We start from the raw sequence: 23,351 nt of genomic DNA, 5'->3' as shown, positions 1-23,351 counted from the left end.
AGTATTTCTGGGTGGGGTTTGTGGTGGATATGCACAAAAGGAACTTGAATGCAAATATTTTAACATTGCCCATAATTCTTAATTTAACATGAATCACCGATAGGAGTTGTCCATGTGAATTTTATCCAGGCTGTCTTGCCTTCTTTTTTTTTTTTTTTCTTCACCAGGAATGTGATAAGTTTATTCTTTTTAAATTCCTCTGAGGATGAACTTTGCATTTAGAGCTTTTTGTAGTAACACAGCTTTGCACACTGAAGTGAGCAGCCAGCTTTATGAGTAGCTGGAAGCGGAATGTGAAGAATGACTTTGCCATGTGACAGTGCATCACTGGAGCCCACTTCACTTAGGATACTTCACTAACTGACTGCCATGCTCTTGAGATGGATGCAGGCGAGCCCCTGTGGCCCAAAGGCTGGAGGAGATGCAGCCCCCACTGAGATGAGAATGCAGCCTCTCATGACAGAGCACCCCCAAGTGATACGGAAGTTCTGGAACCCCTGATCCACCTTCACCAGGAGATCTGCCCCATGTCCTGTCTCACACAGATCCTGCCAGCAGTGCACAATGGCCATTCAGCACAACTTGCATGTTTTATTTTTCGACTTGGCAGGTGCCTTGAGAGGGTTACAGCAGTGCTGGTAAAATGGTAGCACCCCTAGGGTGTTCCTGTGGTGTGTGTTCAGCCTGTGCAACAAGGCTGGTTGCAGGAGCTGAACTGCTGGAATGCAAGAAAGGTTCTAAGGAACCTGATGCAAAAGTTCAGCAAGTGATATTTTCAGTGCAACGATGCACAAAGTCAGGATTCTCTGGAAAAACTTGGGACTGTGGGGATCAACAGCCTTTCTATCCAGCTGCCTCCAGCCTCCAGGTGAAGAAGCCCACTGTACAGTAGTCACCAAATATGTTCATGTTTCTCTTTCAAATGCAGTAACTAATAATTTTCTTGCCTGCTCCAAGAAATTCCACTTCAGCCAAAAGCAGAAATTGCTCACTATTTCTACAGATTTAAGCGCCACGCTTTTGTTAGCAATTCATTTGGCACTCTTTTACAAGACCTGAGACCAACCCTGTAGCCACTAAATCAAATAATATTTTGCAAGGGTCTGGAATGGCATGCTCAGAAACAGTTTACAGACAGTGTAAAAATCTCAGGAGCAAGAAAACAGCAAATAATTGGTGCACACATACTGTAGCAAGATACTATAAGGTGCAGGATATTTTCTCCAAGGGATTCAGAACAAATAGACTCTTACTCCAGCCTCAACCAGAAACTCTAAGAAATTACTTGAAATTGTTGTTGTACTTTTGAAAATGTTATCCAAGATGTCTCTATGTCCAGGAAGTTAATTTATGTGCTGCAAGAGTTTCTTTCAAATCAAAACCAGAGATTCCATCAGCCTTAAGTATTCACAGAGACAAGACTCTTCCATCTCCATGTTACATCTTCCATTGTGTCACATTTAAGCTTGAAAGATCTATGCATCATAGCTTTAGTTTAATTTAAGACCACTATGAAAAAAAAAAAATCCAACAACAAAAAATATACTGTGTCTTGGAATGCAATCCTTTTTCTCAGTGGCAAAGACTTTTTTTTTCTTTATAATACTATATTTAAATTAATTTCTCAGGTTCCACAAGTGTAAAACAGAGGTAAGAGTTCCTTAATTTTGGTGCTTTAGACTCGATGGATAAAAGCCACTACTGCTGCAAATCAGAGCTGCCAAAGTGCACAGAGAGTTCTCCTTACTTCAGTTAATGTTTTGTACCAAATCCTCAAATAGAGAGCTCAGGATTCTTTTTAAAAAATTATTGTTTCCGTGCTCATGCTTAAAGATAGCAAGGGCTAGATCACCCCACCACCATCCCACATCCATACAAGATGGTGGTGGAATTCCCCACCACCACCCCACATCCATACGAGAAAAAGTCAGTTCTTCTGGATTTAAACTAAATACTTCTGGTTTAGCAATGCACGTTTCTGCTTAGGCAATAAACATCTGTCATCTGCCATTCATTAATATTAATTATAAATGGTCACTAGCTCATGGGATCCAAGTCCACCAGCTGAGATTTTTCCAACTCTGACCTTGTGAGGGTTTGTATAAAAAGTGCTCAGAAGGCTTCTTCAACGCTCGAAGCCAGCAATAAGTGCAATTTGCAGAGTGTAGCATTTAGATTGTGCACTTAGAAAAAGGGCAGTCACAAGGGGTGGTGGGGAGTGGGGGAGGGAGGGGAGGAGGGAATACAGAGCCTGAAATGGAGCTCCTTTAAACGCTTAAGAGTTTTAGCCCTTTCTGCAGGCTAATGACAGGGAGAGGCATTGTCCATAATGAAACCAGCCCATCCATTAAACATTACTGTAAATGAAAGGTTGCATGAATTAAAGGTTGTTCATCTCATGTTTCAGGAATGTAGCTGTGTTTCATGTCTGAAGCCTGTTTTCCTTTTAAATGGAGTTCTTCAGATGACAAATGAGAGAGAATTTCAGAAAGCAAATGGGCAGAAGTAAATACACGCTCAAGAACAAAGCAGAGACATAACTGGAGCTGTAAATCTTTACACTGGGGCTACTGTTTGCTGTAGATATTGGGGAGGATTAGATTAGAATTGAGAAATTTCATTACTGAGTCACTTTGCTTGCAAAACAAAACAACAATAGAAAATCCCCACAGTTAATTGTCAAGTTCTGACCTTAATGTTAGCTGTATATGTTTCTCTCATGGAACATCAGCTAATTTTTTTGCTACCATTTTGAATTTCAAGGAACTAAAAATAGAAAATTTAGAAAATGCTTTTTCTGAATCTTGCATGACCACCATATTTTTAAATGAAGAATGCTGGATTTTTTCTTCCAATAATTTTTTGTCACTGCAAAATTGCTTCAACAAAAATTACTGAAAAATAATATTTGTTTGCATCTGTCCTTATTTTTTTTTTTCAGGCTTAATCGTACAGCAATATGCCCCTCATGGACCATATCTGCATCTGCTCTTAAAATAGACACATTTTCACTGGCAGAGAGTTGCTACCTTATATCTCTCGTAAATTAGCAAGAAAATACATCCCTCTACTCTTCCTGTAACAATTATTCAAAGCTGGTGAATGCAAGAGAAACATGAACAGATATCTCTGCAATGCAAATGACTGAACTGGACAAAAATGATGAAAAGCTGATTTCAGTTCTTTGACTCAGGCCCAAATAAAAGTCTGAGCTTGGTAAATGACAGCAGGAGGCCTTATACTGGTGTCAGTGGACAGAGATTCTTGCATTTGTGCTCTGTAATAGGCATTTTGTTGTCTTTTTGTGGGAGTTTTGAAGAAAGCAACAGGCAAGAAAAAGTTTTGTGGAAATTTTGTTGCCATTTTATAAATGCTTATCAAAGAATTATCTAGTCCCTTATTGGTCTATGAAGCTGAGCTGCTATACTTAGGCTGGCTCTGATGATTGTTTGTCTAACCTCTTTAAAAATCTTCCATAGAGATTCCCACAACCTCTCTCGCAATCTTTGGGATCTCTTAGAATAACACTGGGTGTTATCATCTCATTGGGAATGTTCTGAAGCTTCCTTGGACCTTTATAGCACAAGGTTATGGCAGCAAGTGCTTAACTTCATCACTTCATGCCCTTTTCCAAGGTGAAAGGGAGCTGGGAGGTGGCAGCTAAAGCAGACCAAAGGCTACATCAGGTGTCAGAGCTGGCTGGGAGAGTGAGCTGAGAAGAGACAATGAGGCTGGAGATGCAGAGATCTGGGTGGGGAAAAACAAACAGATCTGCCTGGGTGGGGAAGAAAAGGCAAATATCCAAAGAGATGAGGAGAAGCAGCGGCCAAAAAAGTGCTCCTTTGTTTTCACTTTGTTACAAAGGAATGCTGAAAATCCCTGCTTTATGGTTAGATCCACAATACTCTGAAGTCAATGGGATTTCAGTGGGTCTTGGATCAGGCCCTTTAAAATGAGGGCAGCTGTAACACAATAATGAATGAGTGCCATGCTGCCCATGACTGCAGTGTTATAACAGCATTGCTATACATGGAAGTGTTCCATAGCCCAGGATTTAGCTGATTAAACAGTGCTGGATGTGTCGCCATTAGACTTGAAACATCCACAGCCTGATTTACTCTGTAGCTCACATACCCCAAATGTTTTGCATTCTTGGACTAGATTTGATAGATGCCCTATCAAACTTCTCTCTTGCATTTGTTCCTCTTTCCAGGACACTCAGGTCGAAACAGTGAAGAGTTTAGGTCTCCAGGTGGTCCCAGCCAGGTGGGCCCTGCTCCCAGCAGCCACATCCCTTCACATTTGCTTTGTAGAAATATTTCCAAATGTGAGAAAACAGCTTGATGTGGGGTCTGCTGGAGCTTCAACAGAAAGAAGTTGTGATGGTATCCCACTGTGGCACACATCCTGGAAGAGCCTCATTTCCTCTTCCAGCAGTGACAAACGTGTCCCTTCCTCAGAAAGTGCTCCTTACATCACTAGGAGTCAGGGGAAGGACTTTGGCAGCGTTACCTGTGAGCTGTGATGGAAGGCCAGTGGGGTATGCCAGGATGTTCTGGCAGAGGAAGGAAGGGATGAGGCGTGGAGAGAATGGCACGCTGCTCTTTTGCACATTGCCCCTGCCCTGCAGCCCTGCAGAGAGGGAGAGTGGCTGCAGTTTCCTGTGTGCCTCTCCCTGAAACGATGGGACGTCACCGAAGGTGAAGGTGCCATGAAGAAGTTGTGCCACAGTTGTTCCCAGCTGTGCCAGGGAGGAAGATCAGAGGCTAGGCAGACTCCTGCCTGTCTGTATAACATAACTGGGAGTTTGTTTAAGGACTCTGTTTGACCTGCCCTCTTCCCCAGTCATATCTGCTATGCAGGGAATAGCCCCAGCTGGTTTGGTGGCAAGCCAGAAGGTGGACCTGGACTTTGTGGGCAAGGAGCAGACCTCTGCCTTCTTTTCTTTTGCAGAATAGACACAGATGTGGGTTTCACTTTCTGAAACTGGAGCTTTCAATCCACAACATTTTTATTCAAGAGGGAAGAGTTTAGGCAGGTGCTAGAAATTTAGTGCTGAATGAATACCTGATGGATACTTTGCAAGAGGGAGGAGGAAGGGTTCTTGAGGGGCTTGTATTCCCTTCAGATTTTCCTACAAAGCTCAGGCATCTAAAATATAGTTAGCTAGCCAATTCTGGAGCACAAGGAGGCACCAAAAGGGAAGATTAGAAGAGAAAAAGAGCTGATTTCTATCCCTTATTTGGTTTAGTGATCTGAGGAGGGCAGCTTTCACATTGTTCACATTTTAATAAAAGAATGCAATCAGCTTTTTTCTGATTCACTTCCCTTACAAGAACAATTGACCACATACTTCTCTCTCAGCTTTGACACTATTCCTGTTAATGTGAGGTTGATGCTTTTTATCAACAGCATGTCTAGCACATTTTTTATAGCATGCTCCAGAGGAGCTCAGGGCATCTGAGTCGCCTCCCCACTGCTCCCAGGCTCCCCAGGACAGGGAGGAGGCAGAAGGTGGCAAGAGAGGAGCTAGTAGCAGGAAAGGAGAACATCTTCCAAGGAGCACAGAGGCAGTATCAGCCCAGCACCCTGTGGGGCTTAAACTAATTTTGATATCTGAGGGCACAACCATTTTCACCTGACTGTTCATCAAGATGCATATGATTGAGAGATCACAACCTTGGCATGTGTGCAGAGGGTGTGCATTCATGTGTAGTACCATACATAAAGGAGCACACCCCATGGATGTACTACCTGCTTGTGTGGTTCATGTGTGCCTGTCAGAACTGGGAGGCTTGATGAGAATTTAATGTTCACAGTAGCACAAACAAAATAACTTGTCATGAAATTAAACGTTACTAGTAATTAGTTCAGATTTTAATGTCTCTGTTTGCAGGTAGTAGCGTAGTAAAACTTTCAAAACTGCCTATGATCAAATCTTGAAAATGCTACAAGGTTAAAAATAGTTTTTTCCAGCGTTTTCAACCCTTGATTTCTAGTCAGTATATCCTCTACTATTAGCTGTTTTGGATTCACAAATCATTTTGACTCATCTTGGCCTTATTTTTCCCTCTGAAGCCTGTTCACCCAGATCTCTTTTCTAGGTTGTGCCCATGTTTTCTGGCCAGTGGCAGCTGGGTGCTGACCACGCTCTGCCTCGCTTGGGGTATCCCCAGGATGCCATTTCCCTTCATGTTGCAGCTAGTGGATTCCCGGTCTCAGCAGCCTTCCTATTGGAGGCTGGAAATGTGTTAAAGTTAAAGAGTCAAAACCCTTGCAAGGAAAGGAAATGAGAAGCCCTCTTGGCAGCAACAAATGGAAAATAAACAACCAAACTCTTCACAAGACAGATTCCTCAATTATAGTAACTCAGGCTCGCAAAGGCCAGAGCTAGGGCCCATTGGCATATGCAATATGTAAACACAGGGATGCAGTAATTAGCTTCCTGCTCATTTTGAGGTTTCAGAAGTCCTGTGACCTGCCATGGAGTAAGGTCATTAACCATAACCACACTAGTGGCCTTCACACAGGACACCCCATCTCTCACAGTTACACCAGTGAACTGTGTACTGGGACGTCTCCCTGGCTCACATGCTCCAGCCCTCTTGTTTTAAATGCCACTGAGCTTTATATGAGTGAGAGGATGTGACTTGTGGAATGGACTGTGATAGGAATATCTTACTTTCCCACATAGCCATGCTTAGGACTTAAATGTGATTAAGTAAAAGTAGTCAATACCAGAAATATTTAAAATTGTAGGTGGTTTTTTTTTAATTCAGAAAAATATTTGCTTAAAAATAGTACTCTGAGGAATTACTGAAATGGTGTGGACCTCCATTGCCTTGGGAAGACACTTTTATCTTTGGAGTATGGAGTGTATAGGGATAGACTATTCATTTGAATAAGTAGATGTACAGCCATTACTACACATTTATCAACAAAACAAAATGCTGCTCTGACCTGATTTTGCCAAGACTAGGTAAAATTAGTACTGAACATGAGTATTTTTCAAATCCAATTTTTTTTTACTGTGCCTGACCTGTGGCTACCCTGAAATGCCCTCATCCTGCTTGGACTCCCACCACTGCCAATTGAAGACTTCTTCAGACATTATCTGATTAATATGTTTGGAAGCATTATGTGGGCATATAAGAGGTGGAAGAACTAGTAAAAAGAAACAACAGAAATGAGCTGAGTCTCAGTTCTCTAGGCTATTTAATGGAACCTGCAGTTTTATATTCACATGTATGTCATACAGTACAGAAGTTATTATTTTAATTTATTTACCCAAAATTTATGCACTTGCTCATTAAAATTCCTTAGCAACAAATCTTGTTCCCTTACTTCCCTTCTGTTCACCAGTCTGCATCTAGAATTCAGCTCCTCACCTCAAAGGCATTTCTCTCTCTCTTATTCCTGCTGTAAACTTAAAAAGAATCATAGCATAGTGTCTCTATTCTCCTGAGATAGCTGACAAGCTATCTCACCTCTGGGGGGTTGTAGTCTTTTGAATTTTGACTAAAATTATCCCTCTTCCTCTCATAACAGTATCCTGCTTTCAGACTGAACAAGGTGACAAGTGCTACATTCCACAGTGAAAAAGAAACATGCTATTCTACATTCACCTTCCCATGTCTTCATGTCTAATGCTTGAAATTTTGCCTGTCAGGAAGAGGAACTTTCTTTTCTTTGGTTTGTATTGGCACAGAATGGAACACAGTTAAGTTAATATTGCTTCTGTCCTCTGAACATTGAAACACCACCAGCGTGCAAAAATTCAATATAAGAACGAGAAAAAATTGAAATTTATTTATTTGCTTACAATAATGCAGCTGGGTAACCAATGTCCTCTATCTGTTGACTTGAATAATACCCATATTTCTAAGGTGTCTTTCTTGTTCACAACTAACAAGAAAGACACCTTTGGTGAGTTCTTTTATTATCTTCAAACTGATCAAAACATATTCTCTGAAAGTACTTGAAATTGTCTGATCAATGGGGGGGTTTAGTTGGGGCTCAACAGAAAGTCATATGTTGAATATTCTCTTCTTGCAGAATTAGTCATGAAAACATGCAATTCTTTCCCCACAAATACTTTCGTATGCAGAATATTGGAATTTCAGAATATTTGTCTTTTGTCCAATAAAGTCAATCTCATACATTTGCAGACAGTAGTCCAAAGGGACTTGTGTTAGGCCAGAGCACATTTATTAAGTCAAAGAAATAATGTTGATGGATAATTTACAGTGTTTGAGGAACTCTGAAAGCTCTTTTGCTTTTCCAGGACATCTATTTGCCATTAACAGACATGGCTACAGCAAACACGTGTCTCAGTTTTTATCTGTCAACGTAGGAGCCAAGAACGTGTTACGTGTGGGAAGGTAAAAGTTACAGTACACTGCACTGGGTGAACAAAACAAAAAGTGTGAGGGAAAGAAAGGAAGAAGAAAAAACTGGAACTTAATATCATATTGTCATGCAGACTAAAAAGAACGCAACATCATGGGATTAAAAGAGAAGAATGATGAAATAAATTACAGTGAGGTTTGGATGGGATTGAACTACAAAAGAAGCCTGTATGTGAAACAATTGGGAATTACCATGTCAGATCACACTGGGATCAACTAATGTAGTGCTAAAATAAGTAAAAAGAATATTTTAGGCCAATTGAGCTATTTGTATCCTCATTATTCCCATTTGTTTGCATCTATTCTGAAAATATTATCATCTTCTCACAGTAAAACATCATTGCATAGCCAGTGAAGGGCAAATAAAGGGTTGCAAGGCATCTCATCAGCTCCAATGACACAGCAGCAGATGGAAACAAAGAAAAAAAGCCCCCTTCATCTGCTTTATCTCGTTTTGCGTGGTTGTTCCAGAGACATGTCCTTGCTGCTGTGCGATAGCAGCGCCTTCACTGAGTAACATCCTGTCGCTGACCTCAACGTCTCCAGCAAAGTCATTGAGGCCTCTGTGACGAGCACACCCCGTCATCATGTGGTCTTTGACCTAAATCCCTCAGCCACAGACATCCATCCAACATGGAAACAGCCAGGAGTGACCGAGCTGACCCTCTCTCCATGGCCGTGGAGAAAAGATTAGCAGCACTGCTGGTCACTGCCGGCTCTGCTGCAACGCTTCAAAAGCCAATGCCATGGAAGTTCAACTCTAAAGCAATGCCTGAGTGGCCACGGGGAGTTGTACAATTCAAAAGAGCCTTTTCAGTATTTCTCAACTGTAAATACAAACTTATTGACTTTCCCTTTCCTTTCAAGTGTTTCTGTTGTCACCTCCTTCTGCGCTCACTGACAGGGCACAGCTAGCCTTGAGAACAGAGCCTGGCTTGCTTTCTTGGGCAATTATTCTATTGTTCAAAGGGGAATAGAAATTTCTTTTTGTGTAATAAGGGACAGTAGCAGTAGGGAAGATATGTTGCCTGGAGATCAAGCTTTGTTTCCCCATTTCAGTAGGAATAGAAGGACAACTTATAGCTTAATTCTTACCTTCCTAGCCTGTCACCATAATTCATCCCTTGAAGCTCTTTTAACCTGATGTTTCATGTGTGATATTCCTCAATTTTATTAAGAATTATCTTTCTTTAAAAAAAAAGTTCATCTCCCTGAAGTGATGAATGGGAAAAACTTCTGTGGATACTGAGAATGTAAATGTCAGAACAAAAAAAAAAAGGGGGGGGTGGTCTCAGGAACAGGCATACAAATCCCAAGGGCACAGACTGGGAACACTGGTTCCTCATTTGAAGGAAGTAGCCACTGAGCACAAAACAGGCTAGAATATAGACTGTGACTTGCTCAAAAGAAGGAAAAAAAGCATACCTTTAAGCATATTGCAGAAAAGAAGGAAAGAAAAAGATTCATGATTGTGAACAAATTCTTGTGGTGCACAGTATTTTTCAAGTATGGTTTGGCTCAAATCCCATAAAATAAGAATGGATAGCAAAATACGTGAATAGTTTCTTCTAAAGTTCTTATTACACAGGAACAGCAGGCATTTCTCAAAGAGAAATGTCTTGTCCAATCTGAAGTGTTTGCCAAATTGCTATAAGAAAACACATAATATCATCGCCTCAAAAAAAACCCAGTTTCATAGTCCAAAATTGCAGTTCAGTCCTATATTTTCATCTCTATCAAGATTAGGCTTTGGTAGGGAAAAAAAATGGACTCTTTCCCCAGTTACAGTGGGCTAATGAGAGGCTGTTTCAGGTTGTGCCACTGTGTAGAAACAGAACCAAGCATGGACATTTTGAACATAGAAATCTGTAGGATTTCTAAAGGGATTCAGTAAATAGGTTGTCTTGACTGTGACCATGACACAGGTACAGCTCTCTGCCTCTTCAGGACACTGCCTGAGCCAAGGAGGAGGGACCATCTATGCCCTATAGATCAGTAGATCTACCCAGTTCTTGGGTGAGGAGGAGTCACCTGTGGCTATCTGGTCCGTAAGATCCTCCCTCTGAACTATAGAAACACAGAATCAGAAAAGATGCTGAGTTGGAAGGGACCCTCAAGGATCACAAAGTCCAACTCCTGGCCTTGAGCAGGACACCCCAACAGTCACACCATGTGCCTGAGAGCATTGTCCAAAAGCTTCTTGAACTCTGCCAGGCTTGTTGCTGTGACCGCTTCCCTGGGGAGCCTGTTCCAGTGTCCAGTCACCCGCTGGCTGAAGAATCTTTTCCCGGTATCCAACCTTAACCTCTCCTGATGCAACTTCAGGTCATTCCCTTTGGTCCTGTCACTGGTCAGCACAGAGAAGAGATCAGTGTCTGCCTCTTCTCTTCCCTTCACAAGGAAGCTGTAGGCAGCAACAAGGGGATCTCCCCTCAACCTCCTCCTCTCCAGGCTGAAGAGATCAAGTGACCTCAGCTTCTTCCCATATGGCTTCCCCTCAAGGCCCTTCAACATCTTTGTGGCCCTCATTTAGACTCTCTCCAATAACATTATTGCCCTTCTGATGAGGTACATCCCCAGGGAATGAGCTAACCTTCAAAAGATCCAAGCCCCTCGAGCATTTCTCTAAGTCATCTGCAGCAACCCTGGCCATCATTTAACAGTGGAACAGGGGGTTGGTACTTGGTACCAGCAGCTACTACTGCCTCACAGATGTTCTCATGGAGGGGCAGCTGCTCCACCTTGCTCTACTCATCCACCCACACAGAGGTGTGGGAGGAAAGGGAGAAGTAGATGAGATGGGGAAATGGGAGGGACAGAGAAAATGGGAGGAATGGAGAAAAGGAAATAGTCTGTAGTTCCTCCTGTGTCAACCAGAGTAACTTCACTGAGGACAGATCAAGTAACTTCCCCTCTGCTAGAAGGGGAGAGCAATCAAACAACAGTATCTACTGAGTGGAATTTGTGCAAATTATATTTCATAGACTTTTTAAGCATCTCCCAGTCTTAACACATGTGATGCCATTCCCTCACTGTCATGCTGGGGAGTTAAGTCCCACAAGCTGCCTTGCATGGAGGGACAGTTCTGCTGGCAGTCTTGATTCTGGGGTGAAACCAAGTGGAGTTTCCCTTGTCTGCCGTGCAACGCTGTGATCTTTCTCCCATGCTGGGACTCGATGACCCAGATGCAGATGTCAGGATCAGGTTGTGTTGTTCAGCCAGAGCTGGTAAAAAGAGTTCAGGCTGGGAAAGAGGCCACAGCACTGCATTTACAAGAGTTAAAATCTTGTAGGGAAGCATGAAATGGGAACTGGTTTGGAGGAATCCCTCTGTTGAAGCACGAAACTTGGCTGCCTGATACCCAACAGACAACACCCACCATGACATGTTTTATGATGGATCTGTTTGTTCTGAGCACTACAATGCAACTTTTCATCTTGGCAACTCTTTCAGCAGACAGAACTGGGAGACAAAGTGCCTTCCCTTCCAGCCCACCCTGTCCTCTCTAGATCACACAAAGCACATTTTTTGAGCAGTGTTAGGATTTTATTTACTGCAGGCAAAGGCACAATTCTCTCTAGCCCAAAAACCACCACATCAACAGCAGCTTTGGTGAAGCCTGAAATCAAGGCCTAAGAATTCAGGTGTGAATTATGAAAAAAACCACAATATCAATCTCATATTATTATGATGATAACTTGGTACCTTTTCCTTCCTTCTGACATCTCTTTCTTTGTACAATACATTTTCTGCTCTCGGTTGTAGCTGGGCAAGGATTTCCCCTTGCTGATGGATGCTGTATGATCTCTTTGACCCTCACTTCATTTCCTCTTTTGAAACCACAAGTTTTTCCTTTCTTCATGCAAGGGCTCCATGGACTCCACTCACTGGTTTCACAGTGCACTGCAATAAACATAGAACAAACTTAACCTGACCAATATATTTTTGTATACAGAATACATATGGTACATGATTTTCATTCTGCATCAGCCAAAAGGTGGCAAAAAATAATGGAAATAATCAGTTGTGAATTGCAGCAATGAATTGACAGAAATTGGACTGTTAAGAATATGCAGAACAAAATAATGTCCAATGATTATGACAGTTACTATTTTCTACTCACTATTTTGTAATTACATTCCTGAAACAAGGCAATAACAGCACAACCGGTCTCAGCGGACTCAGTTACTGGGTTTTGTTCTGACTTTGCTTTGGTTTGATGGAGCTGTAAATCCTTTTAGCTTCAGTGGAATAAACTTTGGTCATGCCTGTATGAAAGGTAAGTGAAGCCATTGGGTCAAGCTGCTGCAGCTTGTCTCAAAGGTGGAAATTTGGAAATTGATAGTTATAAAGGACCAGCTGATATCAAAAGATGTTACACTGGAAGTCAAGTGTCTTTGGCCATCTAAAGACCCATCATCTGTAGCATACACAAACTAGAAACAGGCAAAGCAGAGGAGAATTTGGGTCAGCATGAGGCTTCAAGCTTTTCAGAATGGTGCAGGTTACCCTTTCTAAACCAGAGTGATGTGAATGTGCATCCTGTACTGTTTGGAAGTCAGAAGGTGTGTCATTTCACGCTTATCCAAAGAGCGTAAACAAAAAATGGGAATAAACTTTGAAGGCTAACAATATGCTTTTAATAGCTATCCTTCTATTATGCCATCTTGTTATCTTTCTCTTGAAAAAAGATAGTAAATATGTATATTTACTTTAAGTCCAACTACATGTTTATTATAAGTCACCACTGAAGGAGGAAAGACTTCCAGCTCCTCTATAAGGAAGAATTAGCAAGTCAACATTTTTCCAGATCCAGAATTTACTTCTAAATTTTCTGAAACCTAGAAATATAACAGACTTTAGGCAATCTCTGAACCTTCCTTCAGTGGATTGTCATATGGGTCATTTTTTTCATGTTACACTGGAGCTCTTCTGCTAAAACAATTGGCTTTCACATGCACAAAAAGGTTCTGGTTTTACTCCATAGCTTTAAATGGCTTTTCCTCTCTGAGACTGACTCATTGTTATAGCAGCTGAGTCTACAGCAGTTGGAAACAGCCATCAATAAAAAATTGATCCCTTGAATTTCTTTCAAAGATAAAACTCTTTTCTTGAAAACAAAACCATAAAAGCCTACACTACCACCTGAGCTAATATGTATTTGAGAAGGAAAACACCAAACTACTGCCCATTATTTTTATTCCTGCATTACTTCCCCTCCAAAACACTCGATGCCAGAGAGAGCTATGTGCATGATACTGTGGAGGAGATTTTCATCACAGCCAGACTGTGCCTAAGTGCTCTCTGCTTGCTGGTGGCTGAAGAGGTTACAGCTTGCACTGCAGCTCACAGCCCTCAGCCACCACAATTCACAGCCAACATACTAAAATAACCTGAGCCCTGCCACAGCTTCAGTGTGCCCGTGGTGGGGGGTGCCAACTGCAGCTGTTCACAGGCAAACACATCACTTGTTCTTTCATTTGGAGGGATGGCTGAGGGATGGAGCAGACTGTTAGATGTGGTGACATCCAAAATTGCCCTTGTGTGAATAATTGGAGCTTTTGAGTCAGAGGCTCAAGATACAAAAGCAAGTCTCTTCTCCACAGCCAGTGAGTCACGATGACATCAATCTCACTCTTTCAGTGTCAGTGACACCCTATTTGTAATCTTCATTTTCTGAAATCAGGTGATTATTGCACCATTTTGGAGATTTGAGGTTTTTTGGGGGGATGCATCCTTAATGTATTAGTTTTTAGCCTTCACCTTTGAAAAGATAAGCTTCAAAATGTTGTTGCATACATGCTTTGAAGGCTCAGGTGGTACAAGGGATCTAAAGTAAAGCCATTAGTATTGTAATATTTTTTAAACTACATGTGGGATCTGACTCAAGGTTTTTGAAACTTTGATATTAGTGGTGCTGCATAACATAGTAAACAAGCAAGAGATGTATGTCTTGCTACCTCAGGGCAGAACAAACAGGTTCTTCCTCTGGCAGAATCGCCCTTAGCATCAAGGCTGTTTTTGTGGGACAACCAGGTTGATGTCTCTTGTGAAGTGGCAGACTTGGGAAATACCTTGAGTGTTCTGTGCTGGGGAATGCCTCTTGTTATGAAGAACATTTTCATTTCCCTGGTATTGTAACTGACCATGCCTTCCTTAGATCCCCCACCCCCTCAGAGAAAACAAGGCAGGACATGGGGAGCAGACTCACCAATGCTGGTGCACTCCATCGTGTGGTTGTTGGCTTCCAGGCCATCAGGGCACTTTTCAAGGCACTTTCCACTGTATAAGTAAAACCCACTTTTACACTTTGTGCAGAAGTTTCTGGTGAAGCAGGTATCACAGTCAGCTTTACATTCTGCAATGCAAACAGTAAACAACAGCGTTGTTGCTCTTTGCCATGAACTGCCATGGGCTCTCTCATATGTACCAAAAACACACAATTCTAGCAATGTCAGACAATCCTCAAAGGAAGCAACTTATGTTAGGTCTTCTTCCTGGCCAGTACACATGGTCAGGCCAGTCACAAGTGACCCTGGCATGGGTGAGAATTTAGAAAGGATGTCCTGATGCTGAACAGCCTCACACTGCTGTTCTTGGAGACCTATGCAAATGGCAGGCAGAGCAGAGCACATGGGAATAACACCGTGCTGCTTCTGCCCTACCCTGGCACCACATAGGTACTAATTAACCCCATGGGACACAAGTGCTAGGTCAGTTCCACACTCCTATCTCCTGTCTGCAGGAGATAAAAAATATTCTTCCAGGAGAAAAAAAAAGTATGCCAGAATTTAGAATCTGCTTGGGAGTGGTTTTGATCAACATATCATTCTTTTTCTCTAAATGGTTCCCTGATGTTCAAGCAGATGTTCTGTAGTATTTAATGTATTCTTTATGTGACTACCCAAATTGGCATTGCTGATGCATTTCCCAGTTCTCAGAAATTTTTGAGAGAAATGCATAAGACCTTATGTATGGCACAGCTCATGTTTGAGATGCAAGGCCACACACTGCTAAAAAGTGAGCAAATACTTTGCAGTGTCAAGTTACTCTGTAAGACTTTACTCTGGGGTCCATTCACTAAATAACTTTTATTACCAGGTAAAAACTGGGAGAATTTCTTGGCCATCACTCTTATGTTTTTATATCACCTGTGGGATTATAAACAGTGAATTCAACAACAGAAAGAGGAGTGGAGAGGACATTGTGATCTTTTCCAGTTCATTTATGGTTCAAAAATCCATAGTGGGGTCAAAATGTTGCCTGAGCAGTAAAGAATAGAGTTGACTTCTCTGTCCCCCAGCCCGGAGACGACACGTACCAGTAAATTCCCCCAAATCAGGGGGGGATTTGGGGCTGAAGCCTGGCCAGCTTCTACAGGCATTCAGAGGACTACAGTGAGCATGAGGCAAGCTATAAAGGGACCAGGGCAAGCCTGGTCTAAAGCATGCCTCCTGCCACCTTATTTCCTTGTTGAAGGGCTCAGGCAAGTAAAGGCAGCGGGTAAAACAACTCCAGCCACCAAGATTCATCAGTCCCCTCCCTGTCTTCAGAGCTGCCAGTGTTCTCCTGCTTCTGGAAGGCACTGGTGCTCATCAGCACTTCCCCCATCAATGGGCATGTAGAGGAGGAGGAGGCCATCACCTGGGTTCTAGGCAGGTCATTCATGCAGAGATCCCTGAGCTTTAGGCCATTTTTGTTGTCTTTAACTTCTTGCTTGGGTTAATATTTACTGCACTACAATAAAGAACTGAGCAAGTAAGGACAGAACCTGTCCATTTCCAGCCACAGCATTCAAGAGAGAGCAAACACATCCACATGCTTCCCCTCTCCCCAGCACTTACTTGCACACTTATTGATGTCGGGATACCGTGTCCCGTAGTATCCGCTTGGACACGAGGAAAGACACACGCCAATCTGTTTCATGCCAATCCTCTCCAGAACAAAGAAGAGCCTGGGCTTACATGACAGGCATCCGTTGTAGTCAGAGCATGTAGCACACCCTCCTTGGCAACCCTGGCTCACGTTAGGATGCACTGAGAAGATAAGAATTTAAAAAAGAACAAACTGTGAGAAAACAGTACATTAAACAAGACCATGAAATAATGGTTCCTCTGCACTTGGAAGGCTGGATCATTCATCTCTCTGACAGCTCTTACAGATTGCTTCATTTTTTTCTTGTGTCTCTTATGACCTGACTTGTCATTTCAGAAATTATTTCATCTGCATAAAAATGAGAAGCTCAGCTGACATCTTTGCATCTTGCAGAAATAGCCAACAGTAAGTGATCTTTGAAAGAGATGGTATGGAACAGCAGCATTCTAGAGAACATTCATTTTTCTTTTCCTTATTTTCAGGGGCTTTTCTGCCTTGTGTGCACTTGGTTCAGCAGCTAAATTCATGTTAACTTATTCTTTCTTTTCCTAGTTGGATGATTAAAAATCGACCTAGTGTATAATTTCCTTAGTTGTTAATTTCCTAAATGCCATTTTGTTTGAGTTCTGCTATGCAGGAATATGCCTGTGTAAGATCTGATGATACTTTGCCTTAAAAAAAAGACACAGGAGAGCCATCCTTCTCACCCTCCTTCTTTCCCTGGAATGTTCTCTCTGGCATGTTTTTAATCTCTAACAATTACAACCTGATGTTTAGACTTAACTGTGGCATTTACCCTGCTCCAGTCTCAGCATGTAGCATAGGTAGGATTATATTTGCCTTTCAATTGAATTGTTCTAATTCTCTAGACAAGGAAAGCGAAATTTATTACACACTGCTGAACTTCTTTAGGGGCTTGGGGATAGCAGGAAAGAGGATGCTGTTGCAGACTATCTTTTCAGTAGCAGACATTAATCTGCTATGTGATACAATTAAGTGTATTACTTCTCAATGGTAGAGAATAAAGTTTTGCGTCCTCCTGTGCTTGAGAAGTTGTTACCTACTTTGAATTCCTTCTTGCTTGCTTTCTTAAATAAACTGAAACTAAAAAAATAATGGAGCATCAAGAAACTCCAGACCCTGTGTCCCCTCTTTTTTTGGCCTTGTCTTGCATGAAAAAAATGGTCATCTTTTAAAGTGCAAGCTTTAATCTCTCAGCCTAACACACCTGGTTATATTCCATATACAGAAGAAATACAGTCCTCATTTACATTTGTAACTTGTATTTCTAAATACTATTGGCTTCCTGTTCTGCCTTCTCCTCAGGCCAGTGATAATTTTATAAATGTGCACATGCGTGGTGTGATTGCCTATTTTAGTGCTTTGATTTTATTTTGATCTACAGACACTGCTAAATAGCTTGCACACACAATTAACTTGTTTTTTTCAACTCCTTTCTGTGGAGCCCTTGGAGGCAGACCAGGAGTCCATATGAATCCATGGCTTTGCATGATGAGAGGCACCACTGCTGGCTGCTCAGGGCAGGGCTGCCTGGCAGGGAAGTTCAGGAGCACCTCTGTACTTTGTTCTCTGACACTCTCAGCAGAAAAGACATGTCCCATGAATGGGAAAAGAACTTTGCTGGGCTCTGAGGTCCCAATGACAAGTCCTGCGACCTGAAGAACCTCAAAGGGAATTCAAGTTCACTCTTCTTCTTTCATTAATAAAACGAGGAGTGAGGGTTATTTCTCTCAGTAGGGCTGGACATACATGAGATGTTTAAACTTTGGCCTTTCTGTGCACAAACAACTTCAGTAAAAGTACAAGAACTCAATTCTCTGTGCGTACTGAGACACTAGTTTTGTAGCATTACCTAGAGGAAAGTGTGTTTATGATGAGGACACAACATCACTATGAGAATAAATGACATTCAGCAGTAAGAAGTTGCAACCCCAATTCAGTTATCATACTTGCTTTCACTAGGCTCTCAAAATACTGAGACCTTAATGAATGTAACACTTTTTTTTCCTGAAAATATTCCAAAGGCACAGAGCTTATTGATTTTGAAATTAAGAGCCTGGAAATTTTTTTCTTTCTAAAGTTAAGTAAATGAAAGCATCCTATCTGTCTCTCCTCTGTCTTGTGGTCTTTGTATGAAACAGCTTTAAAAAAGGCAGACACAGTAATGTGATCTAAGAAGCTGACATTATTTAAAAACTATCTGTGACTTTCCTTCATTAAGTCTGACAGTTGGATGAAAAAGCAGCTGAAGTACAAAATATTTGTCATCAAAGCTGCTGTATAAAATATGGATGATCACTTTTGACAGGAAACATATTATGTGTGAGCACCTGTGACACATCATTATGAATAGATTCTCCTGACAGAGAAAACATTATGTGCAACTGCTCTGAGGTCAAGATGTGTGTGTGAGCCGAGACAGGCAATACTTTACTATTGAAATATGATCATTCTCTATAGCTAAGGTCCATTACATGGCCAATTTCCATCTCCTCTTTAACTCCAGAAGTACTAAGTATAAAATAAAATGTACTCATAGCCATTTTCACAATTTCTGCCTCTTTTCCTGCATTCCAGATACATCTCATACGAATAACACAACAAAAAAGGAAAGCATAACTCCAAATGGAGAACATCATTGCTAGTGTTATGGAGCAAGAAATCGGATAAAATATGCAAGTCAAGCTCCACTGGTTTCATGTCATGTTATAACTAAATGTGTGAAGCAAAATAAGCTCCAGTTCTTGGAAATTCTTAAAGAAAAATATCACTGAAAAGTCAGAAATAACATTTTACATGAAGCAAGGGGGTTTTCTCTTAAAAACTATTAAAGAAATGCGCTTTTTTGATTGTCTTTTACTGCATTTGGCATTTCTTTGAGTCTTGTATCTGTGTAATAAAATAGTTTCTCATTTGTATTGCAATAAGGGCGGAACTTTATTCTGGCCTAGGCAAGAATCAAAGCAGGGAGGGACGAGCCACGTGCTCTAGAAACTGGCATTCTTTGAAAGCACTGGGCTTTGTCATTGAAGCTGGAAGAAAAAAAAATGTGGAAGAAAACTATTTGTGCCTAGAGAATGCAATAATGTGTTTGAAATTAGGCATCTCCAAGCTCCAGCTGAAGATCTCTTGTTTCCTCTCAGTCTCCTCCCTCTCAGGTCTAGATCCAGATGCTTTCCATATCCTTGCAATGTATGGGCCAGTCCTTCCCCTGCTGCAAAAGCTGGGTGGGATTGAAGGGATTGCAGAATCCATTCAATCTTCTGGGTACAGAACTGGCCCTTACTCTTCCTCTCTCATTGCAGCAAATTGTTAGCACCTGCCGATCTCAAGTGCTTCACCAGCTCCAAACATAACCCCAAGGAAGCAACCAGTAGTTTTACCTCTTTTTTTAACCAGTATCAGACACAGAGCTCAGAGTTTAAGTGGTGTGCCACAGGAAGCTGGAAACATAAACCCCACCTAGTGAAATCCAGTCACGGGAGACCGGGTGTAAGCATTGCTTCAAATTTCTACACTAAGGTAAACAGTATAAATGGGTAAGTAATGTATATCCACATTAAGAAACACTTTGAAATGAAAAAGCAGGTGATAAAGCACTAGAAGAGCACAGACCAGTCCTGTTAGCCACAAATTATAGATGTGGTAAGAGGGATGAAGAGAGATTCGGTGCCTTGGCAGCGGGTTGGGCACTGTGGCCTTGTGGGTTAGACACGGGCTGCAGAACCAGGAGGTATGGAGTGTAGCATAGCAAATATGTCCAAGACATGCTCTTGCTAAGTACACTTGCTTGAAACCACTTGGTCTTTGGTGCAGCCCGCTCCATTACAAAGACAAAAAAAATGAAATGTGGAAGATTCTCACCAACTTTCAGAACTGACTCAGTGGGGATGAAATATTCTGTGCATGACCGTACTAACCATTGAGTGCTCCGCCCTCTTGCATCCAAACACTTTTTGAGCACAGTGAAACCAGAGACTCTCAGGGATGGAAAATGCACCATAGCAGTGGGCAAAGCGAATGGTGGGAGCACAGAGACCCACAGACAAGTTCTTTCTCAGCTCTTACACAAACATCAGCCAGAAGTGTTACAAACTACTCATTTGCAGACTCATGACTGGCTATAGGTCCAAAATCATCCCTTCTTTTTCTTGTTTTGTAAAACCTAAATACTGGAGATTAGAGAAGACCCTAAATGGATGTTGAACTATTCCCTTCTCCTGTCTGACTTTAAGCTCTTTTTTTCCCAGAGGCCTCTTTTTGTGCAAGCCATTTGTCCAGATATTAGTTAAGTCTCGTTAGCAAATGAAATCTCAGAATACTTTCCAAAGCCCTACTCGGGAAACAATGAGTTATAGTCTCTGTTAAAAGCAGAAAGTTAAGGATAAGGAGCTGAGTTTGAAGCTGTACTTTTGTGGACAAGAAGCTAGATTTTGACCGTGTGCAGCAAATAAATTCTGAGCCTTTGCGATGGTATTTTTCAATCAATTTTACTCCACGTATAGATTAAAACTCAGGGGATGAAAAAACCATGGAAATACGAAAATGCAGGAGAAATCCAGCTGGGCATACATTCTGGCACCCAGGGGAAAGCACAGGGTAGAAGAATATTCTTTGCCCATTTGCCACAGCTGAGGTGCACTGTCTCATCACCACTCCAACAAGATATCCCTTTAGAGGTTTGCTCTTGAAATGGATGTGCTAGGCAAATGGAATCCATCCCCGCTGCTGCTCCTGGTTTCTCAGGCTTGCGTGTTCTCACAGGAAATATTTTCACAGCAGAGCTGCTCTGGAATTTGGCCTTCCCAGCTGGGCTGCCCCTTGCCAGGAGAGCCAGACCCCACCTCAGCTTTTACCACCGCGCAGCGCCCGCACGGACATGAGCCCTCGTGGTGGCGCGGATTTGGGATGGGAAATCCCATGGGTTCTGGTGTCATTCAATTGCTCTGTGCACTCACTCACGTTCCTTTCTCTTTCCCTTGCCTAGTGAGAAGCAGCTGCCTGTGGTGGTGGCCTGAAAACAATACTTCATGTAAAGCAGAGCTACTCTCAGTCATGCAGACTGTCCTTTAGGCAAGCGCAAACAGCATTTGGCAGTCAGCTCTTCTAATGAGAAAGTCATTAAGGAATTCAGTTTGCAAACCACAGCGTATTTCCTCACTCTTTCTTGGACAGTGTTTCTTTGTGTGGAAAAGAACTAGAGGTGGGACACACAATGAAAAAGGCTGAACTGTCCTGCAGGCAACAGGCAGTGCAGAGCAGGGAGAAAGCCCAGGAGCAGTAGGACAGCCCTGGGAGAGCCACTATGCATGGCCTTGATAAATGTGTATTATCAGTGCTAAATAGATTGCCAGCCTGGGCCAGGGTGAAACCTGAGTTCAGTCTTGCAGGCTAAGCTCTGCTTGATCACTAGGTCTTAAATCACCTGCAGGGAGCAAGGGACTGGATGTGCTGTGATGGGGGAGCAGCTGGGGAAGATAAACCTGTACATGGCAATTCCTGTGCTGGATTGGCAATAAGTTTTCTGGGATGCAACTGGATCGGTGGTGATAGCTGAGGAATGTGGACTCTCTGTTCAGCCTCCCCTGGGTCTGCAGGAATCTGAGGTACCCGCAAAAGAGGCAAAGAGGAAAAAACAGTCAAAAAGTCAACTGTTAAAGGCTTAACGTCTTCTGCTTCTCCTTGTGATTTGATCTCCACAAATATTTTAGGACTTTTTTTCTGAGAGGGTGGTAACTCCTCCAGAGATTTGCCTGACTTCTATTTTACTTCAGAGTACTTTTGCCTTCTGATACAAAACATGCAGCAAAGAGGATTCCCAAGTGTCTTCCTATGTTTTGAAGGGAAAAGATCTTATACAAAACAAAAAATATTTCCCCAAACATCTGCCTGGCTTGACAATATTTCTCTCTTCAAGAGGCACTTTATGTCTGAGGGAAAAGAAACCAACCTATTTTACTCACCAAATGTCAAGAGTTCCAAAAAGCAACAGAAATGTGAGTATGGGACTGTTCCACAGTCTCAGGGAGTATCCATAACTGTTTTGTAGTGGTGTCTATGAGCAAGGAGGCCCTTGGCCCAAATGGCCAAGACCTCGCTGGGGATTGCCTCATCATTATTAAACACATGTCTGGCAGAGTGATCCTGAAAATTAAGTACACTGGCAGCCAGAACGCATTTCCCCTGAATTCGGTTAGAAAGAGGATCAACAGGCTGAAAAATCTCACCAGGGGTGCAGAGTTTTATGCAGTCTCCTAGCATCTTCCGCACAACAGAAATCAGCCACAACAACCACAAATTGCTCCTTGTCATTCCAGAGAGTTTTGTAAATAAACTGAAAAATTCTTTTCATGGAGAGAGAAGGGAAATAGATTTTTTTTCCCCACAAACTATGGAGCACCACCAACATTCAAGCATCCAGGAAGTTTAACCAGTATAGGAACCAAAGAGGATCCCTCTTGGCAAGAGGCAAGAGAAAATTGCCTTAAACAACCAGATAGTGATGGTGATGGTGAAGGCAATACTTTCTCACATCAACTTCTAAATCCTGTAAGCAACTACAGATATTACATTTAGAGTCAGCTGTAGTTGTTTTCAAATACCCAGCCTTCAACACTATACATTATGAATTTCTTCTAAAATGTAAACTCAATTACATAATCCCTATTTTATTGTCTAGATTTTTAAAAAAAGCTGTTATAGAAGGGTAAGTATGTGATCTATTAAAAGTAGTAACCCAGTAATTGTAGTAACCTAATAATTCTATAACCAGCTGTGTTATGACAGTTGTCAGATTCAGTTACTTGCAAATAAAGCATCTGTGCTCAGATAAAAAAGGAGGTGTGACTTTTGGAAAGAGATTATATTTGATGCACATATAGACAGTATTTTAATAATCTAGTCCTGCAAGTTCCTGTCATGAAGATCCCCAAATGATTTTATAGGGTTCATATGGACACAGGGCTCTAAAAACAAAGTTGTCAACATCACTGTGACTCCCTTGACTCTCCAATCTCTCCCGTACTAGAGATGCTTCTACTGAGTAAA

At 41.9% G+C, this 23,351-nt stretch overlaps 1 protein-coding gene across 1 annotated transcript in view; it reads right to left on the bottom strand.

Annotated features, from left to right (window-relative positions):
- The window catches only part of RSPO3 (R-spondin 3), a gene marked incomplete at both ends in the record, with an annotated part of 57,307 nt that overhangs the window by 9,576 nt on the left and 24,380 nt on the right, over positions 1–23,351 (bottom strand). Inside the window, 3 exons of the mRNA XM_084202194.1 lie at positions 12,114–12,311; positions 14,620–14,766; positions 16,253–16,444. Of these exons, the coding sequence (XP_084058320.1) occupies positions 12,114–12,311; positions 14,620–14,766; positions 16,253–16,444 (537 nt within the window). The remainder of the gene's footprint in view (positions 1–12,113; positions 12,312–14,619; positions 14,767–16,252; positions 16,445–23,351) is intronic.

The sequence above is a fragment of the Fringilla coelebs genome (assembly GCF_963513975.1).
Source record: "Fringilla coelebs genome assembly, chromosome: 3".
In the NCBI taxonomy this organism is placed as follows: Eukaryota; Metazoa; Chordata; class Aves; order Passeriformes; family Fringillidae; genus Fringilla; species Fringilla coelebs.
This window is presented reverse-complemented; position numbering and strand designations above follow the sequence as displayed.